Raw genomic sequence first — 25,885 nt, forward strand, 5'->3', positions numbered from 1 at the left:
TTATTTTCACTGTGAATGAAACCATAGTTTCCGCAAATAACAAGCACAACCATGATTGAAAATTTGAAAGATAGCGTTTGAAAATTCAAGGATGTAGTCTGTAAATGTGGTCTAGCATTTTTACATTTTACCCTCTTTTTACTTTTACCTTTTTATTTTCTGTATCGGACCATTCCTGTAACTTTTTTTTCTTTCCAATATACAGTGTGTCCGGGCTTGTAGTGATCAAACTTTAAGGGCGTAATCTATGGACAATTTTATCGATGAAAATACTTCAAATTTAGGGCCTAACCCATTTCTCAAAAAATTACATCGATTTAAGTTTTTAATTTTTAGTTTACACCTCTTCTTTAAAAAACAAGTGAAAGCGTAGGTAGCTTAACATTAATAGGCAAATATTTTATATCATGCGATAGCCAATAAAATTATCTATTAGTACAAGAAGAAAGCAGACACAAGTTTCATACATTTTATGGGAGTAAGAATGGATTTAATTAGAAAAATACATTACTTTTTTCACTTCTTTTTCAGTTATTTTCCAACACAAGAAAAACCAGGTCGTTAAGGTATGTTTTATTTGCATTGTATTTTTAGTATTTGAGCTATTCTACAAAACGAATGTAAATTAATTAGTCTACGTTTATTAGTTTCGACGTAATTGTTGAACAAAGATACCCCTACCCAGCGGTTTCCATAGCGCACGCGACATGCGAAAATACACTGCCTGAAAGAATCACACAACCCATTCCGATTACTATGGAAACCGCTGGGAAGGGGTATTTTTGTTCAACAATTACGTCGAAACTAATAGACGTAGACTAATAAATTTACATTCGTTTTGTAGAATAGCTCAAATACTAAAAATACAATGCAAATAAAACATACCTTAACGACCTGGTTTTTCTTGTGTTGGAAAATAACTGAAAAAGAAGTGAAAAAAGTAATGTATTTTTCTAATTAAATCCATTCTTACTCCCATAAAATGTATGAAACTTGTGTCTGTTTTCTTCTTCTACTAATAGATAATGTTATTGGCTATCGCATGATATAAAATATTTGCCTATTATTAATGTTAAGCTACCCACGCTTTCACTTGTTTTTTAAAGAAGAGGTGAAAACTAAAACTTAAAAACTTAAATCGATGTAATTTTTCGAGAAATGGGTCAGGCCCCATTTTTGAAGTATTTTCATCGATAAAATTGTCCATAGATTACGCCTTTAAAGTTTGATCACTACATGCCCGGACACACTGTATAATTGCCTACCTGTCTAGTTATAACTGATATTACACTAATATATTGCATGCGGTGTTTACCTTATTTTTATTTTTTAAGAATATTAGTAATTTGTGTTTTGCACAAATTACTAATAATCTCGTTAGCCCCTAGTTCCTACTAAGCTAAACATGCCTGTGTTACGAGTGGGCGAGTTTACCTATAAATAAATTAAGACATTTTTTTTAATTAAATATATCGTTTTTTATTAATAGTAAGTACTTGTCGATGTCTTATAATTTGTATTTTAAAGTTACTAATGCTAATGTTCCAGATAACCACGTAGTTTTTACTTTGTCTCGATTCGGGAACCCGGTTTTGCAATACGGCAAGTTCCGGTTCAACAAACAGACTCGTTACAGAGGGCCAAAGGTCAGATGGGTGTGCACTAAAGTAGCAACGGGTTGCAAAGCATTTATTTTCACTGTGAATGAAACTATAGTTACCGCAAATAATAAACACAGCCATGATTGAAAGACGGTTGTAATTGTTATGGTCTCAGCAATTTTATTTAAGCTGCTTTACACGCCATTGTTTTAGACATACTTACTTATTTGTCATGTATTACATTGATAAGACAATCATTTATACTTCTTTATGTCATTTAATTAATAAAAATACTCGTAGATTTTTTATTAATTGAAGTAAGCCAGCGGTCTTGTAGATGTTTTAGAATGTTTAGTTTAAACCATCTTTAGTAATTTGTTGCAGATAACGACATTATTTTTACTACGTCACGATTCGGGAACCCGGTTCTGTGTGCCTACCATGAGTTTACGTTAGGTGTGCTCGCTAGCGACTGCGTAAAAAAATGACATTTAAATGTATGACATATTGTGCAGCGCCCCTAGTGGCTACTTTCAAGAAATAAAATCTTCATAGAATTTTTTGACGTATTCGCTAGCGAGCTCACCTAACGTAAACTCATGGTAGGCACACTGCAATGCGGCAAGTTCCGGTTCAACAAACAAACTTGGTACAGAGGGCCCAAGATCAGATGGGTGTGCACTAAATTATCAACGGGTTGCAGAGCATATTTTTTACTGTGAATGAAACTGTAGTACTCGCAAATAACGAACACAACCATTATTGAAAGATCTGTAAAATTGGAGACAAAATTCAAACTGAATTTTTAACCTAATTTACTTATGTATTGTAATCCCAACTAATCCCAACTAATATTATAAATGCGAAAGTAACTCTGTCTGTCTGTCTGTCTGTCTGTCTGTTACGCTTTCCCGCTTAAACCTCGCAACCGATTTTGATGAAATTTGGCATAGAGATAGTTTGAGTCCCGGGAAAGAACATAGGATAGTTTTTATCCCGGTTTTTGAAACAGGGACGCGCGCGATAAAGTTTTTCTGTGACAGACAAAATTCCACGCGGGCGAAGCCGCGGGCGGAAAGCTAGTTCACTATGTAAATTAAAACTATGGGGCTCTCGCCCCTAAATATAATTTAGAAAGTAGGAATTCACAACATGTAAATCCCAACTAATATTATAAATGCGAAAGTAACTCTGTCTGTCTGTCTGTCTGTCTGTTACGCTTTCCCGCTTAAACCTCGCAACCGATTTTTATGAAATTTGGCATAGAGATAGTTTGAGTCCCGGGAAAGAACATAGGATAGTTTTTATCCCGGTTTTTGAAACAGGGACGCGCGCGATAAAGTTTTTCTGTGACAGACAAAATTCCACGCGGGCGAAGCCGCGGGCGGAAAGCTAGTTCACTATGTAAATTAAAACTATGGGGCTCTCGCCCCTAAATATAATTTAGAAAGTAGGAATTCACAACATGTAAATTTATAATAATTCACAAGCAAATAATAATGATCCGTAATTGCTTAAAAGGGGAATCAAAAAAATAAGGAGAAAAAGAAATTAGGTAAGAGTAGGCGCACACCGTTGATTTTTCGTCGGCCGATAGTTTAGTCGGGCAGTTGATCAGTATGGGCATGTATGGGAGTGCGCACACTACGCCGATTCGATTTGGCCGATTCTTCATACAATTTAAAATCGGGCACAACTATCGGCCAACTAAAAATCAACGGTGTGCGCCTACTCTAAGTGAAACATTTATTTTGTATTTTTGTAAATGTAATCCTCTCAATACTGCATTGGAGACGTCATTGCCAATTATAACAATGTTTATCGACGTACCAGTCGTAATTAAAAATGTGTTTTTCTGAAAACCTGTCTATTTATTTGACTATGAAAATACAAGTGAATGTTTTTAAAACTCTTTTATTTGCGATTTTTTTTTATTTATAGCGTGATCTCGCTTTGACTCATACAACTTTTTTAATTGGTACTGAACTTTTACATGTTTCAGAAGCAATTGAATTTATAACATCTTGCCGTGGGAATCCCATGATTCGTATTGGCAACCACCACTTCAGCCAGGCCAAAGATGCAAGATGTCCGAAGACTCTAAGGACGCGCTGGGTTTGCACGAAGAAAAACGGCGGGTGCCGCGCCTCTATCATCACCATAGACCGACATGTCATTAAATGTAATAATAATGTTCATCAATGTACTACTATGAATAATAATCTTTTGGCGCAAGTACACTATGCGGGAAATTGACCGAGACGAAGCGCGAACCGAAGTATGGGCGACCCACGGCGAAACTAACCGAAGTGCGTTCGTCACGATCAATTTCCACTATGCGCCATTCGTTGAAATTAAACATGTTTAATGTTTTTCACTATATCATATACATGTGACTTCATTCATCATCATATACATGTACATATTGCGTATTCCGCGTACTGGACTTTCGTATCTAAGAACTATATTTATTTGTGTATGACCTATATAATTATGTAAGTTTCTTCCTCAATTTGACATAATTATATGTATTTTTTTCTGTGACTGATGTACTTATTTGTTATCTTAGAAGTGGCTTAATTGAGTCAATATTTGACATTATTAACTGTTTTTTTTTGTTACATGGCTAAGTAGGAAAAGTTCTTTAAATATTATTTCACAACATCACCAATTTACCACTGTGTTCAAGCAAATAAAAATATTTAAGAAATCAATAAGAATCCAAGATGACATTTGATTAGTGATAAGCTGATGAAAAACTAAGTTTTTTTAAGCCATTATGTTATTGCACCTTCACATTGATACCCATGCTCTGTTATTTAACATTATGTTGTAGATGAAGCTGAATTTATAACTTCGCGACGGGGTAACACCATGATCCGCCTCGGTGGATACCACTTCAGCCTTACTAAAGGCGAAGGGCCGAAGAAACGGTGGATATGCACTAAGCGGTATGCAGGGTGTCGCGCCTTCCTCGTGACCATTGACGGTGTTATCGCCAAACGTAAAAATGTACATAAACATCAAAAATTCTAGTATTGTGTAAAATGTTCGTATAATTTTCTAATAAATGCTTCTTATGGCGCCAATTACTACAGTTATTTATTCTAAGATGTTTGACTCATACAGATTCTTTTAAATAATCAACTTTACAAAAAGGACGGCAACGTACTCGTACGTAACGCCCCCGGGCCTGCGGGTATCTTCTATGGGCGATGGTAATCATTTACCATTTGTCCCATAAAAACATGTTTTAGAAGACATTGATTTTATAACATCTAGTCTTGCTGAGGAAATCCTAATCCTATGATTCATATTGGCAACCACCATTGCAGTCAATACATGGCGATATTTTGTATTTTAAGTATTCAAGACGGCATTTGATTAGTGTTAATATGTTGTTAATAAAAAACTAAGTTTTGTTTTTTATGCTGCACTAAATAATTAATTTATGTGCAGTTAATGCGACATTTTGGGCCAGAATGGAATTCATTCGTTATGTATGCACTTACACTGTTTGTTTATTCTTTGTCGTGTTTCTCTGCTCCATTAATTATTTAACGTTCTTGTTCTAGTTGAAGCTGAATTTATAACTTCGCGACAGGGTAATACCATGATCCGCCTTGGCGAATACCACTTCAGCCTTACTAAAGGCGAAGGGCCGAAGAAACGGTGGATATGCACTAAGCGGTATGCAGGGTGTCGCGCCTTCCTCGTGACCATTGACGGTGTTATCGCCAGATACAAAAATGAACATCAACATTATAATCAACACTTCTAGTGTTGTGTAAAATTTTGGTATATTTTTCGAATAAACATACTTCTTAAGGCTTCTACCGTTATTTATTTTAATACTAGCTTTTGCCAGCGGCTTCACTCGCGTGAAATTTAGTTTATCACATATCGTCATGTACTTTTACATGCTTTAGAAGATATTGATTTTATAACATCTTGCTGAAAAAATCGTAATCCTATGATTCGTATTGGCAACCACCATTGCATTCAATACATGGTGATATTTTGTATGTTAAGTATCCAAGACGGCATAATATGATTAATTCATAACATCGTTACGTATTAACACCTACACATTGTTTGTTAATTCCTTGTCGTGTTTCTCTGCTCTATTACTTATTTAACGTTTTTGTTCTGGTTGAAGCTGAATTTATAACTTCGCGACGGGGCAACACCATGATCCGCCTCGGCGAACACCACTTCAGCCTGTCTAAAAAAGTCGAAGGGTCAAAGCAAAGGTGGATGTGCACTAAGCGGTACGCAGGGTGTCGTGCCCACATCGTGACCATAGACAATGTTATCGCCAAATGTGTAAATGTACATAAACATGTACATCTATATAAATAAATATAAATATTCTTCAACATATTACACTGCGCCTCTAGTTCAAAATAACTTTACCAAATGATTTTGAATTGACTTAACAATAAATGAAAGCAAAATACTAGCAAAGTAGATTAGGTACAAGTGTCACAAAACTTGTTACTGAAAATGGTGATCAGTGTATCGATATTATTAACTAGTGTTTCTTTTCGTATGCCTGATTTGTACTTACAAATCGTATAATACGTATCGTATATCGTATAATATTTTGCTATAGTTTTTATAGGCTTTAAACCTATTGAAATGTCATATGTATTTATTCTAATGGTGGTATTCCTGTACAATTTTTTTTGTTACATTACTTTAAGTTATTTATAAGTTCCAATAATAAAATCTGTGGACCATAGATTTTTATTTTGCTTTCGTATAAAGGTGTCTCTAATTCAGATAGCTGAGTGTTTCCTCCTCGCTCTAGTCGCATTGTTAAGTAATCATTATTCTTGACATTCCATCATCATCATCATTTCAGCCATGTCATGTCGTCCAATGCTAAATAAAATCGCAATTCTCAGTTGTGCGGGACTCACCTCAACATAATATTATGTTACCACAACAAATTATTAATTTTTCCAGCCGATGCCGAATTCATAATCTCGCGTCAAGGTAACAATATGATCCGACTTGGCCACCACCATTTTAGCATGATGAAGAGGCACTCCAAAGGCTCCAAGCAACGGTGGATATGCACCAAGAATTCCATCGGGTGTCGCGCTTTTCTTGTGACAGTAGACAGTATTATCGCTAAATGTAACAATGTACACACACATTATTGATTTTTTTAAAATAGCATTTTACTTTTATTAACTGGTACAATAACAAAACATGTTTATTTACATACAAACATACTTATTTACTGGTCTACAGTAAGATACAGTATAGAAGACAGCAATATTTTGGTTTGGGATATCCTTCAAATAGTTCGTGACCAAAGTGGCTAAAAATATGTTTTGCCCACTTTAGGTGTAACTAGGGATGCCAGGCGTCCGGCTTTAGCCGGACATGTTTGGCTTTTTAGGGACTTGTCCGGCCAAATATTGCCTTGTCCGGCCTGTCCGGCTTTTGTTAGGCTTTTTATTTGGTTGCGCGCCAGGCGAAAGTCGAGCCACAGAATCATAATTTGAAGCGCACGCATCAGGATGTTGGATAGTAACCGATGATGATAGTACTCACTCATGAACTGACACTAATTGCACATCCCCCCCCCCCCTCCCCCGTCACATGTCCGGGTTTTAGGGTAAAATGTCCGGCCAAATGAAGCACAAAGTCCGGCTTTTGTGATTTTGGACCTGGCAACCCTAGGTGTAACGAACTATTTGACGCAGATAACATAGCTAGGTACTAACTTTTGAATGTACCTATGTAAATGTACATGTACTGGTAATTTTTTGCTTTAGGTGACCCTGAATTCATAATCTCGCGGCAGGGAAATCCCATGATCCGCCTTGGTGACCACCACTACAGCTTGGTCAAGAGGCTGTGTAAAGGGTCGAAGCAACGGTGGTGTTGCACCAAGAGTTACACCGGGTGCCGCGCATTTCTTGTGACTGTAGACAGTGTTATTGCAAAAAGTAACGACGTACATACACATTACACGTAATATGCAATAAACATACTTTTTATATTTAAGGTTTTATTGGTTTACTAGCTGTGCCCGCGACTTTGTACTTACTATAGTTTGAATAATATTTCCCGTTTTCGCAACATTTTTCTTTACTGCTCCACCCCAATTGACTGTAAGGTGATGTTATATAACCTAAACCCTTCCTCGATAAATGGTTTATCCAACACAAAACTGATTTTTCGAATCGGACCAGTAGTTCCTGAGATTAGCGCGTTCAACTAACCAAACAAACTCTTCAGTTTTATAATATTAATTGATATTAGTATTGATTTACTGGCCTTATTTCATCAGTGAAATATCATTACCTGCCTTCATAACATTTAAGTCCATTTTTCATTTTAGGTGACGCCGAATTCATAACATCTCGGCAGGGAAATCCCATGATCCGTCTTGGTGTCCACCACTACAGCTTGGTCAAGAAGCAGAGTAAAGGGTCGAAGCAACGGTGGTGTTGCACCAAGAGTTACACCGGGTGCCGCGCATTTCTCGTGACTGTAGACAGTATTATTGCTAAAAGTAACGACGTACATACACATTACACGTAATATGCAATAAACATACTTTTTATTTTAAAGATTTAATTGGTTTACTAGCTGTGCCCGCGACTTTGTACTTACTAAGTATAGTTTGAATAATATTTCCCGTTTTCGCAACATTTTTCTTTACTGCTCCACCCCAATTGGCTGTAGGGTGATGTTATAATATAACCTGTAAAGCCTTCCTCGACAAATGGCTTATCCAACGCAAAAATATTTTTGTCGCCTCACTAGTGCACAGATTAAAATGTTTTTATGTCAGTTGGCCATATTTGTTTACGTTTCTGCTGAATTCTAAAGAATCAAGATATACGTACATGCTTGTAATAAGTGTACCTATAACTTCATGAAAACTGACATATTATGAAATGATAGATACTTCATAACCTCGCGGCAGGGAAATCCCATGATCCGCCTTGGTGACCGCCATTACAGCTTGGTCAAGAATATGTGTAGAGGGTTGAAGCGACGGTGGAAGTGCACTAAAGCGTGTAAAGGTTGCCGTGCCTGTATTAATACTGTGGATAATGTTATTGTCCGATTTTATAACGTTTATTTACATGGAGAAATTGTGAGTAAGAAAAAAAAACGTAAAACAGTGTTTTGTTAGCGGTCTCTGCATTAAGCGTACATTCTAGTGTTAAGTGTACGTACCTATAACCTGTGCTATAACTTTATGAAAACTGTCAAGTTAAATGATAGATTCTTAACTGTTCAGAAGCAGCTGATTTTATGATGATATAAAAAGGATCTGAGGCAAGTTGTCTTGTTTATTTTGTCCCCTGACTCCTTATAACACTCAGAGGCTGTTTAAATTTTGGTTGACGCCGCAACCTCTAGTAAAATGCTTAACACACCGTCCTTTCTTACTTAAATACTTCATTATGTATCTTATATCAGATGCAAATGGCGTTAAAATAATAATTGCACGGCCTTTCTATCACAGTGAAACCAGTATTCGTAACTTCGCGGCGGGGGAAGACCATGCTCCGCGTTGGAGAGCACCACTTCCGTGTGAAGAAGAGAAGCCAGGGTCCGAAGCAGCGCTGGACTTGCACCAAGTGGGACTTAGGCTGCCGCGCTCTCATCATCACCATAGGCAAAGTTCTAGTCGAATACCAAAAAGAACATAACCATTGAACTGTACAGTCAGCGTCAAACAGTTCGTGTCACTCACAGTCTTCAAAAAGTTGACAGCACAATCTTATTCCAATTGTAAAGCCATGGCAACATTTGGCGCCATGGCACTGTTTATAAACTGTTCATAAACAATGTTTCGTGATATTTCATCATCTCTGTAAACAGTTTATAAACAGTCCATAAACATAGGTGATGAAACATTGTTTATGATACATGTTGCCGTGCTCCCCGCTATGAGTGGAGAGCAAGTGTGGACGGCCAAGTTTCAGAAACCTGTGTTTATAGTAAACTTGTTTTACACTAGTCGTAGTCATAAACAGTTTATCAACAAATGTTGCCTAATGAATACAATATGGCTTTATAAAGACATGTTGCGTACTTTTTGGCTACTTTAGGTGTCACGAGCTACTATATTTACGAAAGTAATTAGATTCTGCCTACTATTACTGGTGATAACAGAAGATTTGGATCTTCTTCCCTTTATTTTGTGATGTGGTTGAAGCGTTATTTATTACTTCATAGTTTAGTTCATAGGCATAACAGTGTACGTCCATTATGCTTAAACTTAGGAAAATGCTAGTCAATGTAGCCTGTAGGTTTTATCAATACGACTTATTAGTATTAAATAAAATACTCTAGATAATAAACAGAGAGACGAGTGATTGATCTTATGGGGGGTCCTGTACCTTAAAACTTGTATGGAATTCTAAAAACTAGATTTTAATGTCTTATCTTTAATGACTCAAATAGGTTTATAAGGTTTTAAAATGTTGTCTAGTCAATTTTATTATCTTTTATTTTTGCACTTAATACTTTTTTAAAATAAATAAAATGTATGTTTGTGTGTTTATTAAGGTATTCTCGTCTACATTCCAAGGGTATGTCGACACATTCGCTTTATCTTATTTATAAATACACTAACCATTGGTATTTGTTTTGAGTGTTTTATCCTAATTTATGACACATATTTTTTTAATCAATGACATTTTGCGGTGCATACTTAAGTATGAGTGTGAAGAGTGTGTAGAAAATAAAATGTATTTAGAAATGAATGATGCCTATTTTGTGTAAACCAGATACCATATAACGGTTGTTTGCCCATGGCCTCCTGCGGCACATGTAGACCCGTGCCTTAACTGAGAATCGAAGCTGTGATTCATTCATTAATTTTTTTAATGGTGGTGGATAACTTTCTTTATTTTCGTTTTTCATTCATTAGTTAGGTACTGTCTTTATTTCCTAAACCATAGAAGAAGCTGAATATATTACGTCGCGAAGGGGGAACACCATGATTCGACTTGGAGGGTACCATTTCAGTGTGAACAAAAGGAAAAACGAAGACGGACCGAAGCAGCGTTGGATTTGCACCAAGTGGTCGAACGGCTGCCGGGGATTTATCATGACTGTTGAAAATGTTATTGCTAAATGCCACAATGTACATAATCATTAAAGCGACAGGTACAATATAGAATTTTTAATTAATTGTTTTTTAATGACGACACACCTCTGAGGTTTATATGCCCATGTCAGGCCGCACAGCAAGAGTTGAAGCGATCAACACAAGCAAAAATTTGTATTTGCATAGGTACGTGTTCTTACTTACTTGCGTATTCTGACTGATTTCTGTGTTCTAAATTCAAATATTACATCTGTATGTTTTCGCCTCAACTTTCTTGCAGCAGATTTTTGGTTTGATAATAATATTTTTGTCATAAAAAAAACTCATTTTTTTCTGTAAGTAGGCTTTAAAAAAGCACTTTTACACATGTAAACTGGGACATCCCAGTATACCCTACCATTGCTTCAGGACAATAAATGGGCCAGTGCTGAGAAGAACCAGCGCAAGAAACTCAGACACTATTGTCAGCCAAAAATTGTCAACTTTGCCCATTACTTTTTAGAGAACGCCGTATTTGTCACAACTAAGATTCACGCTGCAGACTTATTTTGGTACGATAAAAATACATTAATCAACTTGGTCCATACTTTATAGAGGACGCTGCTGAATTCATCACGTCGCGACAGGGGAACCCCATGATCCGTTTCGGGGATTACCACTACAGCCTGAACAAAAACAACAAAATCAAAGGACCCAAGAAGAGATGGATATGCACTAGGTGGTCGAATGGCTGCCGGGGACTTATCATCACTGTTGAAAATGTTATTGCTAAATGTAACAATGTACATAATCATTAACCTATCAGAAGAGTGTTAAAGAAGAAAAAGAAGCCCTTTTAAAATACACGTAAATATAGTTTAGCCAACAGCTAAGTATGTCTTGTTTAATTTTTTAAGCAACTCCATTGTTACTACTAGCATTAGTAAAGACAAATTAAATCTGAAAATACAACGTTTATCTTAATTAATATTCTCTTTAAAGTAGTATTTAAAAGTCCTCTTTTTAAGACATCGGCCGTCACCTTTAATATGTCACTCCTTCGTATTGCTGATATGATACACAGTACAGACTAAAGCTCATAGCAGACTTATCAACTCGGAAAGGGATCAACACCGTATCGCCTTTCGCGCGCTGTCAATGGCGAGGCGAGGCGTTTACGTTACCGTGTGGTCTGCGGAAAAATCGTCGCTTGCCTCTCTGACGTAACTGACATTTTGCAAAATTTTCAGGCAATTAGACAGATCGATTCGTCTTGCGAAATTGATTAAGATGGTGTTTCGAAAAAAATGTCAGATACGTCAGTTAGAGAGGCAAGCGACGAAATATGCGTTGCAGTATGGAGTTTCATACAAATAATACTGACCGCCTCAAATTGATACGGTTACGATCCCTTTCCAGGTTGATAAATGTGCGACTTATTTTGGTACGATAACAATATTTTTGGCGCATACTTTATAGAGAACGTCGAATTCATCACGTCGAGGCAGGGGAAGACCATGATCCGCCTGGGGGATTACACCTTCAGCCTGAACAAGAACAAGAAAGAAGGAGGCCCAAAGCAGCGCTGGCTATGCACCAGGTGGTCGCGGCACGGCTGCCGAGGGTCTATCATCACTATTGAAAATATGATCGCTAAATATAACAATGTACATAATCACTAAAGTGTCAGATGATTGAAACTTCAACCACAGCAACGCGGGCAGATCGCCATCGCAATCTCCAGATGCCAATGACAGGTCGCGCGACCCATGACAGTCCGCACGACCTGTCATTGGCCTATGATCGCGCCGGCGATGGTGAACTGCACCCGTTGATGTGGTTAAAGCATCAAACTTTTTAAATCTGTGATCGCGACACACGGCTGTCAGTGTCAAGTGTCAACTGAAGACGGTGTCAGTCCTAGTCAGGGGGTCAGAATAGACTGACGTTGCAAATGAATCGACAGATGCAGAAGAAAAAGGAGCCCTATATTTATTTAAAATCTTTATTGCACACATAATAAACAGTCGTACAACAGGCGAGCTTAATGCCATGTAGCATTAAGCTCTGTAAGCAAAATTATGTTCTGTCTTTTTGTAAATAGTTATACGAGCACTTGAGAGAGCGCGGAGAGTCATAGTAGGTACGCGATGGAATTTTTTTATGGGTATTCGAAAATTAGCTGTCAAGTACCCTTAGAACTCCAGTCGAGAGCGTTTTAGGGTACCTATCAGTTTTTTGCGTACCGCTTTACGATTTGGCAAATTACTGTATTAAATAATGTGTGTGAGACTAATATTCGCCAGCTAAGTATGCCTTGTTTGGTTATCAAAATAGTAAAGGCAGAATAAAATCTGTAAATATTACAACTTTATAGTAGGCTCTTGGTGTTTATAAGTCTTCTTTTCTTCTCTTCTCTATAACAACGGTCATCGTTTGTTTTTTGATATTAAAATAGATTTTAAATGTTGTCCATATTGATTTTTATTGTGTTGTAACATTAATATTATTTAAATTTGATCATATTTAAGGCCCAGTTCTCATAAGATTAAGATTGACGCTGCAGACTTATTTTGGTACGATAGAAATACATTTAATTTTATCAACTTGGCCCATACTTTATAGAGGACGCTGCTGAATTCATCACGTCACGACAGGGGAAGCCCATGATCCGCCTCGGGTATTACCACTTCAGCTTGAACACATCCAAGGGACCCAAGAGGAGATGGATATGCAGCAAGTGGGCCTACGGTTGCCGCGCCTCCATCATGACGCTAGACAATCAAATCATTAAAATCAACAATGTACATAAAAATCATTTTAATGTTAAATAAACTGTATAATTCATGGTCAGTCAGGATTTCTCTTATTTATTAGTCTTTAAACAATAAACAATATTAGTTTTTATTGTGTTGTAATTTGTTCATATTTAAGGCCCAGTTCTCATAAGATGTAAGATTGACTCTGCTGACTTATTTTGTTACGATCTAGAAATAGATTATCAACTTGGCCCTTATTTTATTTTATTTATTTATTAACCAACAATGTTACATTGAGGCTTTCTTTATAGAGGTCGCTGAATTCATCACGTCGCGAAAGGGGAAACCCATGATCCGCCTCGGGGATTACCACTTCAGCCTGAACTCATCCAAGGGACCTAAGATGAGATGGATATGCAGCAAGTGGGCCTACGGTTGCCGCGCCACCATCATGATGATAGACAATGAAATCGTCAAATGCAACAATGTACATAAAAATCATTTGAAATAAACTGTATATTTCATGATTATTCAGGATTTCTCTTATTATTCAGGATATCTTATACCTCGCGTGAAATATTTGTTTAATTAAGTGGTAGATCGTTTTTCATATTCAATACTAAAGCGGCCATATCTGTCTATTTAATCTCCTTACATCCCTTTGGACAAATAATGTAAGGTATGAGCGCTCAAAGAATGCTCCTCGCGGCGAATTGGCGATACCGTGTTGGTTGATCCCTTTCCGAGTTGCTAAGTTGTGACCTTTATTCTACGAGTACATTTCTTTAAATTATGTTACTTTGGTTATAATTTATAGATGCAGTATACATCAGATCGAATCGAGGCAACCGAATGCTCAGAATAGGAAAGCACAAATACAGTTTGCACAAGCATTCCTCGAAGGGGCTGAAGAAGAAGTGGGTCTGCACCAGCACCAAGTCCCGGTGCCGGGCGACGGTGGTCACCTACGACGACTACATCAGGAAACACATCGATCTTCACAACCATTGATTTTACAGAGAAAGTAAATATGACAGTATGAGTTTTGCTTACTGCATGCAATTGAATAATATAAATATTTTCAACTTTGCTATGATGATTTAAACTAGCTTGTTGTAATATTTGATGTCAGATGAATATAGTTTTATCCGTAGCGTTGGTGCGTACAACACGATCCAGCTAACTGCGCATCTCTCTGAATGCAACTCTTCCTCGCACTTACCCGCGCACCTCCCTACATTCGCCCCGTTTTGTACCAGAGCGTTGATGTGACGTCACGGCCGTCAAGTGCGCAGTTAACTCGACCGGGTTGTCTTATGTGCACAGGTACGTACAGACGTACAAAGTAAATTTTGCTGTCACTCTCAATAAAACCAATATGAATATGGTTTTATCTGTAGCATGTATTTTTTACGCCTTACCTGTTTGACCTAATCATTGGTAACAACTTTTTAATTGCCCAGCTAGAGACAGTGTACATTGGAGTGGAATAGTCTTACCTGTTATGTCAGTTGTTAGTATGTAAAGTCTGGTCGCCGAGCACGTAGAATTTCGTCCAATGACCCCAAGCTACCTATCCTTATGTGTGCGAGCGCGACAGCAATATAATTACGCGCGAGCGATAAGGATTGTAGATTGTAGCTTGGGGTCATTGGACGAAATTTTACGTGCTCGGTGACCGGACTATAGGTATTTGTGAAAAGTACAAAATTTTGGTTTTTAGCCTGATTCAATTGTCTTTACAATTTATAGATATAGAAAGTGTTAGTTATCTTTTAATAATACCCTTTCCGTTTATTTTTGCAGATTATGGGCATGCAAAGTTTGTGACATCAAGACGCGGGAACCGTATGATCAACATAGGGAAATACAACTTCTGCCTTCACAAGCCCTCTACAAGAGGACCCAAAAGCAGATGGGTGTGCAGCAGCACTGCCATCGGGTGTAAAGCCGTCATCTTTACCCTGGAAGACATTATCGTTAAATATAACGACAACCATAACCACTGAAATAATTCTATACGATTTACATTATGTCGACGTAAAATTGTGAATTTCGGCATATTATAAATTTTACTTAGATTACAATCTTACCTAACCAGTGTTAGTTTACAATCTCACGCGTCATATTATAAACTGACGGAGTTTACAATAAATGATTGTGGTTCCACTGGTGGCGACACAACGAAATTACTCATAGAACGTATTACTTAAAAACGCGTATATTATAAAATATATTTACTTTGGACTTCAGAGTGAGAATAAAGGTCTAAAAGTCTTTAGACAACTTGATTGTTGAATTTTTACTGTTTGTTTTAAGTAAAGTATTTTTAAAATTTGAAATCGAATGTTTTTCTTTGTTAATTACATGAAGAACATTTTCTGATTAGTTGCAGAATATACTTACAAAGCGTGCTAGAATCTATCAAGTTTTTCAAATACTATACTATTCAAATCAAATTTTGAGTCATATTGGAATCAAAACTGGGTATTGGATTGGGTCTGGATATTGCAAGACCACCATAATAACTTATCTGAAACACGATACACATCAATTTATTATTGTTGAAAAATCGGCATATAAATTAATATTTCGTGTATTTCTTCATATTTTATTTTTCACGATATTTTCACACTGCGTCAAAACTATGTAAAATAAATATGCATGTGTCACGAGTGGGCTCACCACAATAGTCGAGCGGTTGCGTAGTTTGAACCCCCGCGTTCCGCGAATGTCGAGTTGGCCAGTCCGACCCCTTCACCTCGGCTATGGTGGCTTTAATAATTTACCTATATTTTATTTTACATTCAAGGATTGCGCTTTGTGACATCCAAGTTCGGCAATCCAATGATCGTCTGGGGCAAGTTCAGATACTGCCTGAAGAATGAGGTCAACAAGCGAAGCCCGAAGAAGCGTTGGCGCTGCATCAAGCTGTCCAAAGAAGGCTGCCGCTCCGAAATCGTAACCATAGACGACCAAATCATAACATTTAATGATGTTCACACACATGACTAATCGAGGAGTGGACTGAAAAAGTAATTGGTACATACTCGTATTATATGTAATTGTATTATTATTTTAGTCTTGACACAATAATAATTTTTAGTGGATATGTTTGAAGTAGCAGAGTTCGTAACTTCCAAACGTGGTGGCCATGATGGCGTGCTCGTCTAATAAAATATTGCAAAGCCTCCGTCAGAACCATTGACAACTCCATCGTGTATTGAAATAATGAACACTGTCATGATTAAACATGTAACATTTTGGAAAATGTCCTTCAAAAATATATTTATAATATTATAATATTTTTATAATTTCAAATGAACCTCTTTTTATTTCATGATAGTAATTATTTTTCTCTAAACAGGCTTAAAGCGCTTTTACACGTCCAAATATAGCTTGATCTTGTGTTGTAGAGAGAGATTTTGCATTAAATATGACAACTTTCTATAAAACTTTCTTGAACTTGACAATAAATAAATCAAGTCGATCGATATCAGTCCATATTAAATATTTTTATGTTTGTATGGCGTCGGTCCACCTACAAGGTGGACGACTACATTATAAAGGTAGCAGGAAGGCGCTGGACGCAGGCCGCTACCATTACCGGGCGACATGGAAAGCATTGGGGAGGCCTATGTTCAGCAGTGGACGTCCTATGGCTGAAATGATGATGATGTTTGGAAATCTCCTAAACGATGCTGTCGAACTAACGCTGGCAAAAGAGCTCCTTTATGGCGTTTAATGGATGCATACAACAAATATTTTACTGATATCGATTTATTTGTAGTGTCTCCCTCAAAGTTCAGAAAGTGCATCCTTGATGTATTAACGAATGTACCTTAACTGTATTTGTTTTTTTTTTTTCACATTAAGTTAAAGCAATTATAACACTGTTTGTTCGCTTGGTTTGCTTGTACCAAAATAAGTTGGTAATATTACTATGAGGATAATGGTGCTGGTTGTGTAATAGTATAAATTTATTTATGTTCAGCAGTTGTATTTGCAATATTGCGCAATTGTTTGTTATCCCAAATAAAATAAAAAAATAAAAATGTATTTTACAGAATACCACCGAGCAAGATTCGTCACCTCCCGGCGGGGGAAACGTATGCTCCGTATGGGAGACTTCACGTTCACCCGCCACAAGTACACGAGCCGAGGGTGCAGGCTCAGATGGGTGTGCTCGAGCAACGTCAAGTGCAAAGCCTGCATCAAAACTGTCGATGACGTCATTGTACACTCTTATAATGTACACAATCATTGATATTTTTCTATTTTTTGTGTGTTTGCCTTCGCTAACTCGCAATTACAGATAAAAAGTATAGGTACAGTCATATGAAAACACTATTAGAGGTAATTTTATTAATTATTTATAACACTGGTTAACAGTGGTTTTGGTGCCAAGGAACTGTATATATTTTTTGATTGAGGACCTTATGCTGGTTGCTTTAGTAGCAAATTTGTTGATTTCCTACGTGTGGTTTTCTAGATTTTGACGTGTATAGAAAAATACAATATTTTACCAAAATCAGCGTTTATAATATTTTGAAATGCTTAAAAACTTTATTTTCCACGACTTTTGTGAATGAGGTGTAATGGAACTATCACGTTACATCCTCCAGCAGTAATCAGCCATCATATACCGATCCCATCTGCCTTGGTACCTCTCTTCCAATGGTTTTTAGGTCTTGATAGCATCGCTCTCCTTATTCTTAGCTATAGCATGCTATAGTGACCCAAGATTATCTGGGAATTGGTCAAGATGACTGTGGAGGTAGTGCTCTTTGATGAAAATTATGATATCCTGAGTTTTTAAGGCATGTCTCACAATTTCAGAGTAGTTACTAGACTAGAGATTTCCGAAAAAAAAAAATTGTAATTTCAATTAACAAAATCTATGCAAATCGTTCCAAATTAGTTACAATATTAATAAAAGATACCGATTTCTTAAGTTCGATGAAACTTAAGAAATCGGTATCTTTTATTAATATTGTTATTTATGGACCATTAAAAATTACTTAATAAATTAATTAAAAAAAAAATGCTCAAACTAGGATTTTTTTTCGTTCTTTCCTCACTTTCTCCACTGTGAACTTCATGTTACGGCTTCTTTGACCATTGTAACATTGCCTTAAGTGTTCACAGCAGATTATACAAACAATTTTGGGTGTCTACAGCTTGAATACAACCACAATTTCCGACTTAAAGTAAGAAAAATAAGCACTTTTAATAAAATATTGCCTGAATTTTTGAACTTGTTAACTGTGTACACACCACAAATGTAACAAAAATACATTTTGATTATTGAGACAACTTCTTGGCAATGTAGACATGATATTAAAATAAATGCATTTATAAAAATGTACCGATAACACTACAAACTGTGCAACCAAAGTACCGATTAAAGCTAAATTTTAAAACTGAGGGTAGATCCAAAACTACACGTAGGAAAAAAAAAAGAAAAATATTTTTATTATTACTAATACACACCTAATAATAAACTATCAACAGAATCTCGGCACCATTTTCATTTTGATTTTTTGTTGACCTGTGTAATTAAAGGTAGGTGTATAATATGTAGTGATACAATTTTGAATTTGGTGTCGAATAGATTACATCTTTGAAATCGTGTTGTTTTATTATAATTTGTTTCATTGTCATTGACATTGTGATTGACATTGACACTATTAACTCGTTCCCACCGCCGCAACTCCTCTATAACCAGGATCTACGGCTTGGCCAATAAAAACCCAACCAGTGAAGGTCAAGTTTGTCCCGGGGGAAAGTCAAACAGTCAAACGGTGAAGGTGTCGGACTTTTCGACTCTTTAGCTAAATACATAAGTAGGTAGAATCTTGAATTAATACCATCTCAATCATTGGAACTAGTATAATTAAATCATATACCTAATACAGAACATATTATCCTCACATGTTCGTTGTTAGATGATTTTGTACAATAATATTTTAATGAAGATCAAGATTAATTTTAAGCTTGCAACTTCATAATTGAGAACAGTGACCCAAAGTATTTTAAGTGTAAGTTATAAATCCAAACAGATAGGATTTTTATAAAAGCTTTATGCTTATTATGTTCATTTCAGGTTTCATAAATGGGTATATCTCGTATCGTTTCGGAGAATCCACTCGCGGCAATAAGATCTTGCTATGTGGTGGAAACCGATTCTCCTTGAAGAAACGGGGAACACCTAGGGAAATGTGGCGTTGCATCAAGTGGGGAAGCGGCTGTCGAGCGGCCATCACTACGTTAAGAGACATGGTTATCAGTTACCGGGTGGTGCATAACCATTAGTCGTGAAATAACGAGACTAAAAATCCTCGGATTTCATTGGCTTCCCTTTCTGTGCTAGGTGTTTATTCAAAAACTATGAACCTCATGAATTTTTTTACAAATTATTATGTAAATGACCTTTAATTTTGATAACAGATAATAAAATAAAATATATTTATATATTGTGTTTTTTGTTTAATTCATTCGTAAAATATACAACGGCTAGGTACCTAGTAATAGGTACTATTAGTAAATATGCATTTTCAACTTACATAGCAACTACACTCAACATCAAATAAACCGCACCTTCCGCGACGCGAACTTTAAAGATTTTCTTCTGACACAATCATGGTACCCCAACAATATTGGTGTTATTTGAAAGCCCAATAAATATCCTGAAAGAAAAATACACTTAATTTCTAAATTAATGAGATAACATATACCATAAATGTGACTTGAAAATAGACCTCACTTTGGGCTCACTTCTGGGATCAATTAGACCAATTTTTATGGTTATAAAACCAAATAAAGATCTCACGTGTCCTCTTTAACAGATGGATAGCGATTAATCTCAACTTAACAGTTTTATAGTCATAAAAAATGGCTATAGCGTAACTACCTATTTTTTGAAGAAGTGACTCTGGATCCTTGTAAAGACACATTTTTGGGGTAAAAACCTTTCATTTAATGAAATGAAGTTTAGAACTAGGCTTTCAAATGGTACCAATGTTGGTGGGAAGTGGGGATGCATACGTTTGATAAGTGCTTGTCGCGGGAAGTGCGATTTATTTGATGCCGAGTGTATAAACGCATGCGCTTGTCATATGTAAGCAGGCTCTTTGTGTCCTGTAGTTAACTCGCTGAAGTCTGCATGTGACTGTATACTAAAAAAAGTATGTATAAGCTATGTCTATGAATGACTAACATGCGGTTTTATCAGTTCGTTTCAGAACAACTATACCCAACACTGTGCCTTATAAGGTGCCGAATGTGCCATACGTGCCGAAAGTATTCCCGATGTACGCTCGACAGCAACAATTTGTACCAATAAGATTCCTCATACTGAAGAAACCGGAACACCGTCTGGCAACTAAGACTGGAAAGATACATTTAACACGGAGGTTCTGTCAGCGATGCTACAAGATGAACGTTCTCGCAGTGGGAAGCCGCCTCGCCGTGAACTATACGCAGAAAGTGATGACTTACTGCCCTGCGTGCCCTTCGCAACCACATCTCTGCCTCACATGTTTTAGCGCAACACATCCTAATGTCCCGAATTCCACGCGCGCCTGTTAGAAACGATCAAATTAACAACTTTATGATATGGTTGGGTTGCACCATCTTACTTTAATTTTGGCAAACGTCAAAAAGCTGTAGCGCCATATAAAAACACCGATTATCGTTGATAGTTACGGTCAAAGTTAGGTGGTGCAACTCAGCCTAAGAATAAGAACTTAAATATGATCTCTTATTCGCCCGTGAAAAATAATTTTAACCTATTTCTTATTGACCTTTGGCTGAATGTAATTATTATTTTACTTTTGTTTTATGTTCTGGTTCATGATTCGTTATCGTCCTCATTTTGTGATTTTACAAATTATTCGGCCTTTATTTTTTTTATTTATTATAATGGCATAATAAACTATTTACTAACAACAGCCAAAGGCTCTTACACAGGGACAATAACCCAAGTGCGATCTCGTATTTTTGAATAGCTTAAGAATATTATAATAATTTTGTATGAGGTTTATCTCTATGACTATAGTAATTTGTGTGTAGTGTGTTTTTATCATAAGCTCTTTTGGCAAATCGTATTCCAATATAAATCCCGCCTAAATATCTAAATTGTGATCTCGTGTTTTGGAACAAGTTAAGAAAATTGTGAAAAATAAACTCTATGACTATAATGATTTGTGTGTGATAATTAACTATTTAAGTAATTTTGGCGAAACTCATCCAATTTAAAACGGGTGAGGCCATTGAAACATTCAGTGTCTATTGTGTACTAAGTACCTAAGTATTGTGATCTCGTATATTCAAATAGGTTAAGTAATTTAAGAATTATGTGAGATGTAAACGCTCTGTGAAAATTAGTTCTTTAATAAAATTTTTTTTTGGCGAAACTCATCCTTATGTATAAAAACGGATGGAGGGATTTTAATAATTTAAACAGTCAGTATGTGTTATTAAGTGTTGTGATCTCGTATTATAAAATAGGTTAAGATATTTTAGAATTTTATGAGAGATTAGCTCTTTGACTATTATTAGTCTGTAAAATTTATTTATTCCTTTAATATATATATAGCGGTTTTTGGTGACCCGCATAAAGGTATTTTAAAAACCATTTGCCTATTGTGTACTACTAAGTACCTAAGATATTGATCTCGTATTTTGAAATAGGTTAAGTGTATTTAACAATTTTGTGATAGGTTAACTCTATGGTCCGATTTCTGAATTGCTATTTTTAGATTGAGCGTGACATTCTCTCAAGCTCTAGCTCTATTCAAGCATGAATTTTAATGCATGAAGTATGAAGAGCTCAGTTCAGAAACCGTGCGTATAACTAGTCTATGAAAGTAAACACTTTAGTATAAGTTTATTTCTATACCGCATCCTGATGTATAAAACCGGATTCAGGGGTTTTATGAACACTCAATGTATATTATTGAGTATTAAGTATTATGTACTAAGAACTTAAGTTCGAAATAGGTTACACATAATTATTATGAATTTTGTGAGAGGTAATCTCTAAGTCACAATTAGTCCATGAAAGTGTATAAGCCTTTTGATTGGCTTTTGGGGAAGAGCATTCTACCTTAATGTACTTTTATGTATGGATGCGGGAAATTAAAAAACAGCCAATGGCAATATGTTATGTAGGTACCAAGTACATTTTATACGCTTTTAAAAGGTTAAGAAAGAATATTAATTATCAAAATTATTTAAAAAAAAATCAGTTGTAATATTGGTCCGTCTGTGATAGTTACTTTTATGACTTTTCAATACATAATAAACGTAAGTTAGCTATTCCAAATTATTGTGGCAGAAAGTTGTTTTTTTTTTGTTTTATTTTATAATATTTGTCGTTTTACTTTTAACTAAAACTGTCATTGACATGTTAACTTAATAATACTATTTATGTGTGCAAGAAACAGAAAAATATTTTTAATTTATAAGTTGAATTAAATAATTAAAAGCGCTTAAGAAATGGCCAACGGCTATTATGATGTACTCAGTACATATTTATGATCTCATATGTTTAGAGTAGGTTAAGTATATTTAAGAATTTTGTAACAAGTATTTATGAGTGTCGTCAGTAGTTTTATTTTTCCTCTCCTATTCCCTATTGGAATGGAATTGACAGTAAAAAATGACTTAAAAGAATCAGTGCAGAAAATGAAAATTCATGTGACCCATTTGGTTTCTGTTGAATCTGGTACGTTGCTTGAAGTTATAGTAAGTAATTTCTGAAGCAGGAGTTGAGTAAAATATTGAGTCGATCGGTTATTTTTCTGAAGGTATAGGTATGCAAATAAATGATTTGATTTGATTTGATTTGATTGATTTGATTAGGTATTCTGTGAAACTAAGCCAAGTCTTATCAAACTTATTGACTAATTTACGTTTTTTGACAGCGCCAGAGTTCGCAATCCACATGAAAAGTAATGGTAAACCGATCCTCATCATCGAAGGCAAACGCTACAACCAGTACAGCGATAGAGGAGGCAGGGCTGTGTGGCGCTGCATGAAGTGGTCCCAGGGTTGCCGGGCGACCATCGTCACCGTCTGCGGCGCTCTGATCAGCGTCCGTGATGTTCACACCCATTCCATAAAAGCAAAAGGTTACTGGTAAAGATTGACTGACTCACTCATCACGAAATCTCAGAAACTACAAGTGCTAGGAGTCTCAAATTTTGCATGAGGGCTCCTTTTAGAACGTAGGTGCTCACTAAGAACGGATTTTACCAAACTCCACCTCTAAGGGGGTAAAACGGGATCCACGCGTACGAAGTCGCGGCCGGCCGCTAGTAATATTATAAATGCGAAAGTAACTCAGTCTGTCTGTGTGGCTTTTACGCCTAAACCACTGAACCGATTTTGATTAAAGGCATAGAGATAGTTTGAGTCCCAAGAAAGGACACAGGATAGTCTTCTTATCCCGGTTTTTGAAACAGGGACGCGCGCGATAAAGTTTTTCTGTAACGGACAAAATTTCACGCGGGCGAAGCCGCGGGTGGAAAGCTAGTTAAATATAATCATAATTAATTCTGGTAACCCAAAATCAGATTAAAAAAAAACCTTTAACATCGACCTTCGACTAATGACCATCGATCAGTCCAGTAAGGTCTTTCGAGGGTGCATGAAGTATATTCCATGCGCTGCCGAGGGATCTTTATCACTTTCGTCAATAGAATCATCAATCATTACATCATAATGTACTCATAGTTATGTTTTGACTCCAATTTTGTAGTTATTGTTCTTGAGTGAATATATTCTTATAATCTAATAATAATATAATCTTATTAAAGCTTTTTAAGTTGTGGTCTTTGCATTATAATTTTAAAATAAATATTCACATGTTTGAATGTATCTAGTGTTTAATTTAGAATATTGTAACTTCTTTATTCTTAATTTTGGCGCCTTTTTACATTTTGGGTACAAGTTTTTGAATTTGTTTTTGTTTGTGTGTATGTTTATTTTCGAACCCGTTTAATATGGACTTTTAAAATTGTCTGAAATAAAGAATTTTTATTATTATATTATTATTATTTTCCTGCACTGTTATGTAGACATAAGAATCTTCAAGATTGGGATCGATGGTATCAGGGATCCCACGCAAGGCGGCTTATGGGTAATGCTTTGGCTGCATTTGTCGTGTGGGGAACCCTAGTTCCAGCAGTGCAACATTTATAATTTCTATTATTATTCTTTGTTGCAGGTCTCCAATTCAGCAAATCTCGACAAGGCAAACCAGTCCTCCTTTTGGACAATCATCGCTATAACATTCATACCCAGAGCTCATATAAAAGTGTATGGCGTTGCTACAAGTGGAGATTCGGTTGTCGGAGCATGGTCACCACCATAGAAAACGAAATCGTCAACATACGGAGTAGTCATAACCATGATTTTTTATTAAAACATCAAAGAATTAACGTTCACGAGTAGTAACCATAGGCTGGAAGACATAGTGAGGGCATGCCTCCCACTGGATCGAAGAACAGATGAAAGTCGCGGGAAGTATCTAATAAGTAATATCGGCACAAGCAGGATCGTTCGTTGTGAAAATCCTTGGGGGATGCTTTGGTCCATTAATGGACGTCGATTGGTTGGCGATGGACGACGAAAGCACTAAACACCTTCGCCATGTCACAAATACTAGCAGTAAGCATTGTTTGAATGTGAGAAATAAGTAGTATAATAATTATGTAGCTTTTAAATATTTGTAAAATGTATAAAATTTAATACAAATACAATTATTTTTATTTTTTTTTATCTTTTTTTTATTTTTAAACATTACTAATAGTCCCATTAGCCCCTCGTGTTAAGCTAAATAAGCTTGTGTTACGAGTGGGCTCACCACAATAGTCGAGCGGCAGTAGGACTCGAACCCGCGTTCCTCGGATCTCGAGTCGGCCACTCCGACCCCTCTAAACCGTTCAGCTATCGTGGCTATGGCAAATTGTTTATTCAGAATCAGGTTTGAATTTAAACAGGGTTTCGATTGGGGTTGGGATTTAAGTTCACATTTATTCATGAAAACTAAATAAACACATCGTATTTTTATCTTGTCCTGACTTAAAGTAAGTATTTTTCATTTCATTTGTTAATACGATTTGCATGTAATGTGTTAGTTTTTTCTTCTTTTCACGCTTGTAAGACTGTGGTTAAATATGCTTTTATGTTTCCAGGAATCACAGTGATTACCTCCTCTAAGAAAGGAAAACCGATGCTGCAGATGGGTCCATACAGGTACTACCAGCATAGCAGCTTCAAGCCTGGGAACAGAAAGTGCCTCTGGGTTTGTGTGCGATGGTACTCAGGGTGCCGTTCCTCGATGACGTTTTTCGACATGAGCATTGTCAAAATGAATAAAGAACATACACATTAAAGTATTATTATGGTTTTCAAAACCAAGTCGTTGTCAAAATAAATGAAGA

At 36.3% G+C, this 25,885-nt stretch overlaps 1 protein-coding gene across 35 annotated transcripts in view; it reads left to right on the forward strand.

The window, feature by feature from the left end:
- Window positions 1-25,885, forward strand: part of LOC135076983 (modifier of mdg4-like) — a 351,682-nt gene that overhangs the window by 115,274 nt on the left and 210,523 nt on the right. The window contains exon 5 of one of the 35 annotated variants that reach the window (XM_063971570.1): window positions 24,667-25,218. The exons of the other annotated variants lie outside the window; for them this stretch is intronic. Coding sequence (XP_063827640.1) covers window positions 24,667-24,893 — 227 coding nt within the window. The 3' untranslated portion in view covers window positions 24,894-25,218. Of the gene's footprint in view, window positions 1-24,666; window positions 25,219-25,885 lie in introns of those variants that run through there. 35 annotated transcript variants of the gene reach the window in all.

Source organism: Ostrinia nubilalis, chromosome 12 (assembly GCF_963855985.1).
Source record: "Ostrinia nubilalis chromosome 12, ilOstNubi1.1, whole genome shotgun sequence".
Lineage (NCBI taxonomy): Eukaryota > Metazoa > Arthropoda > Insecta > Lepidoptera > Crambidae > Ostrinia > Ostrinia nubilalis.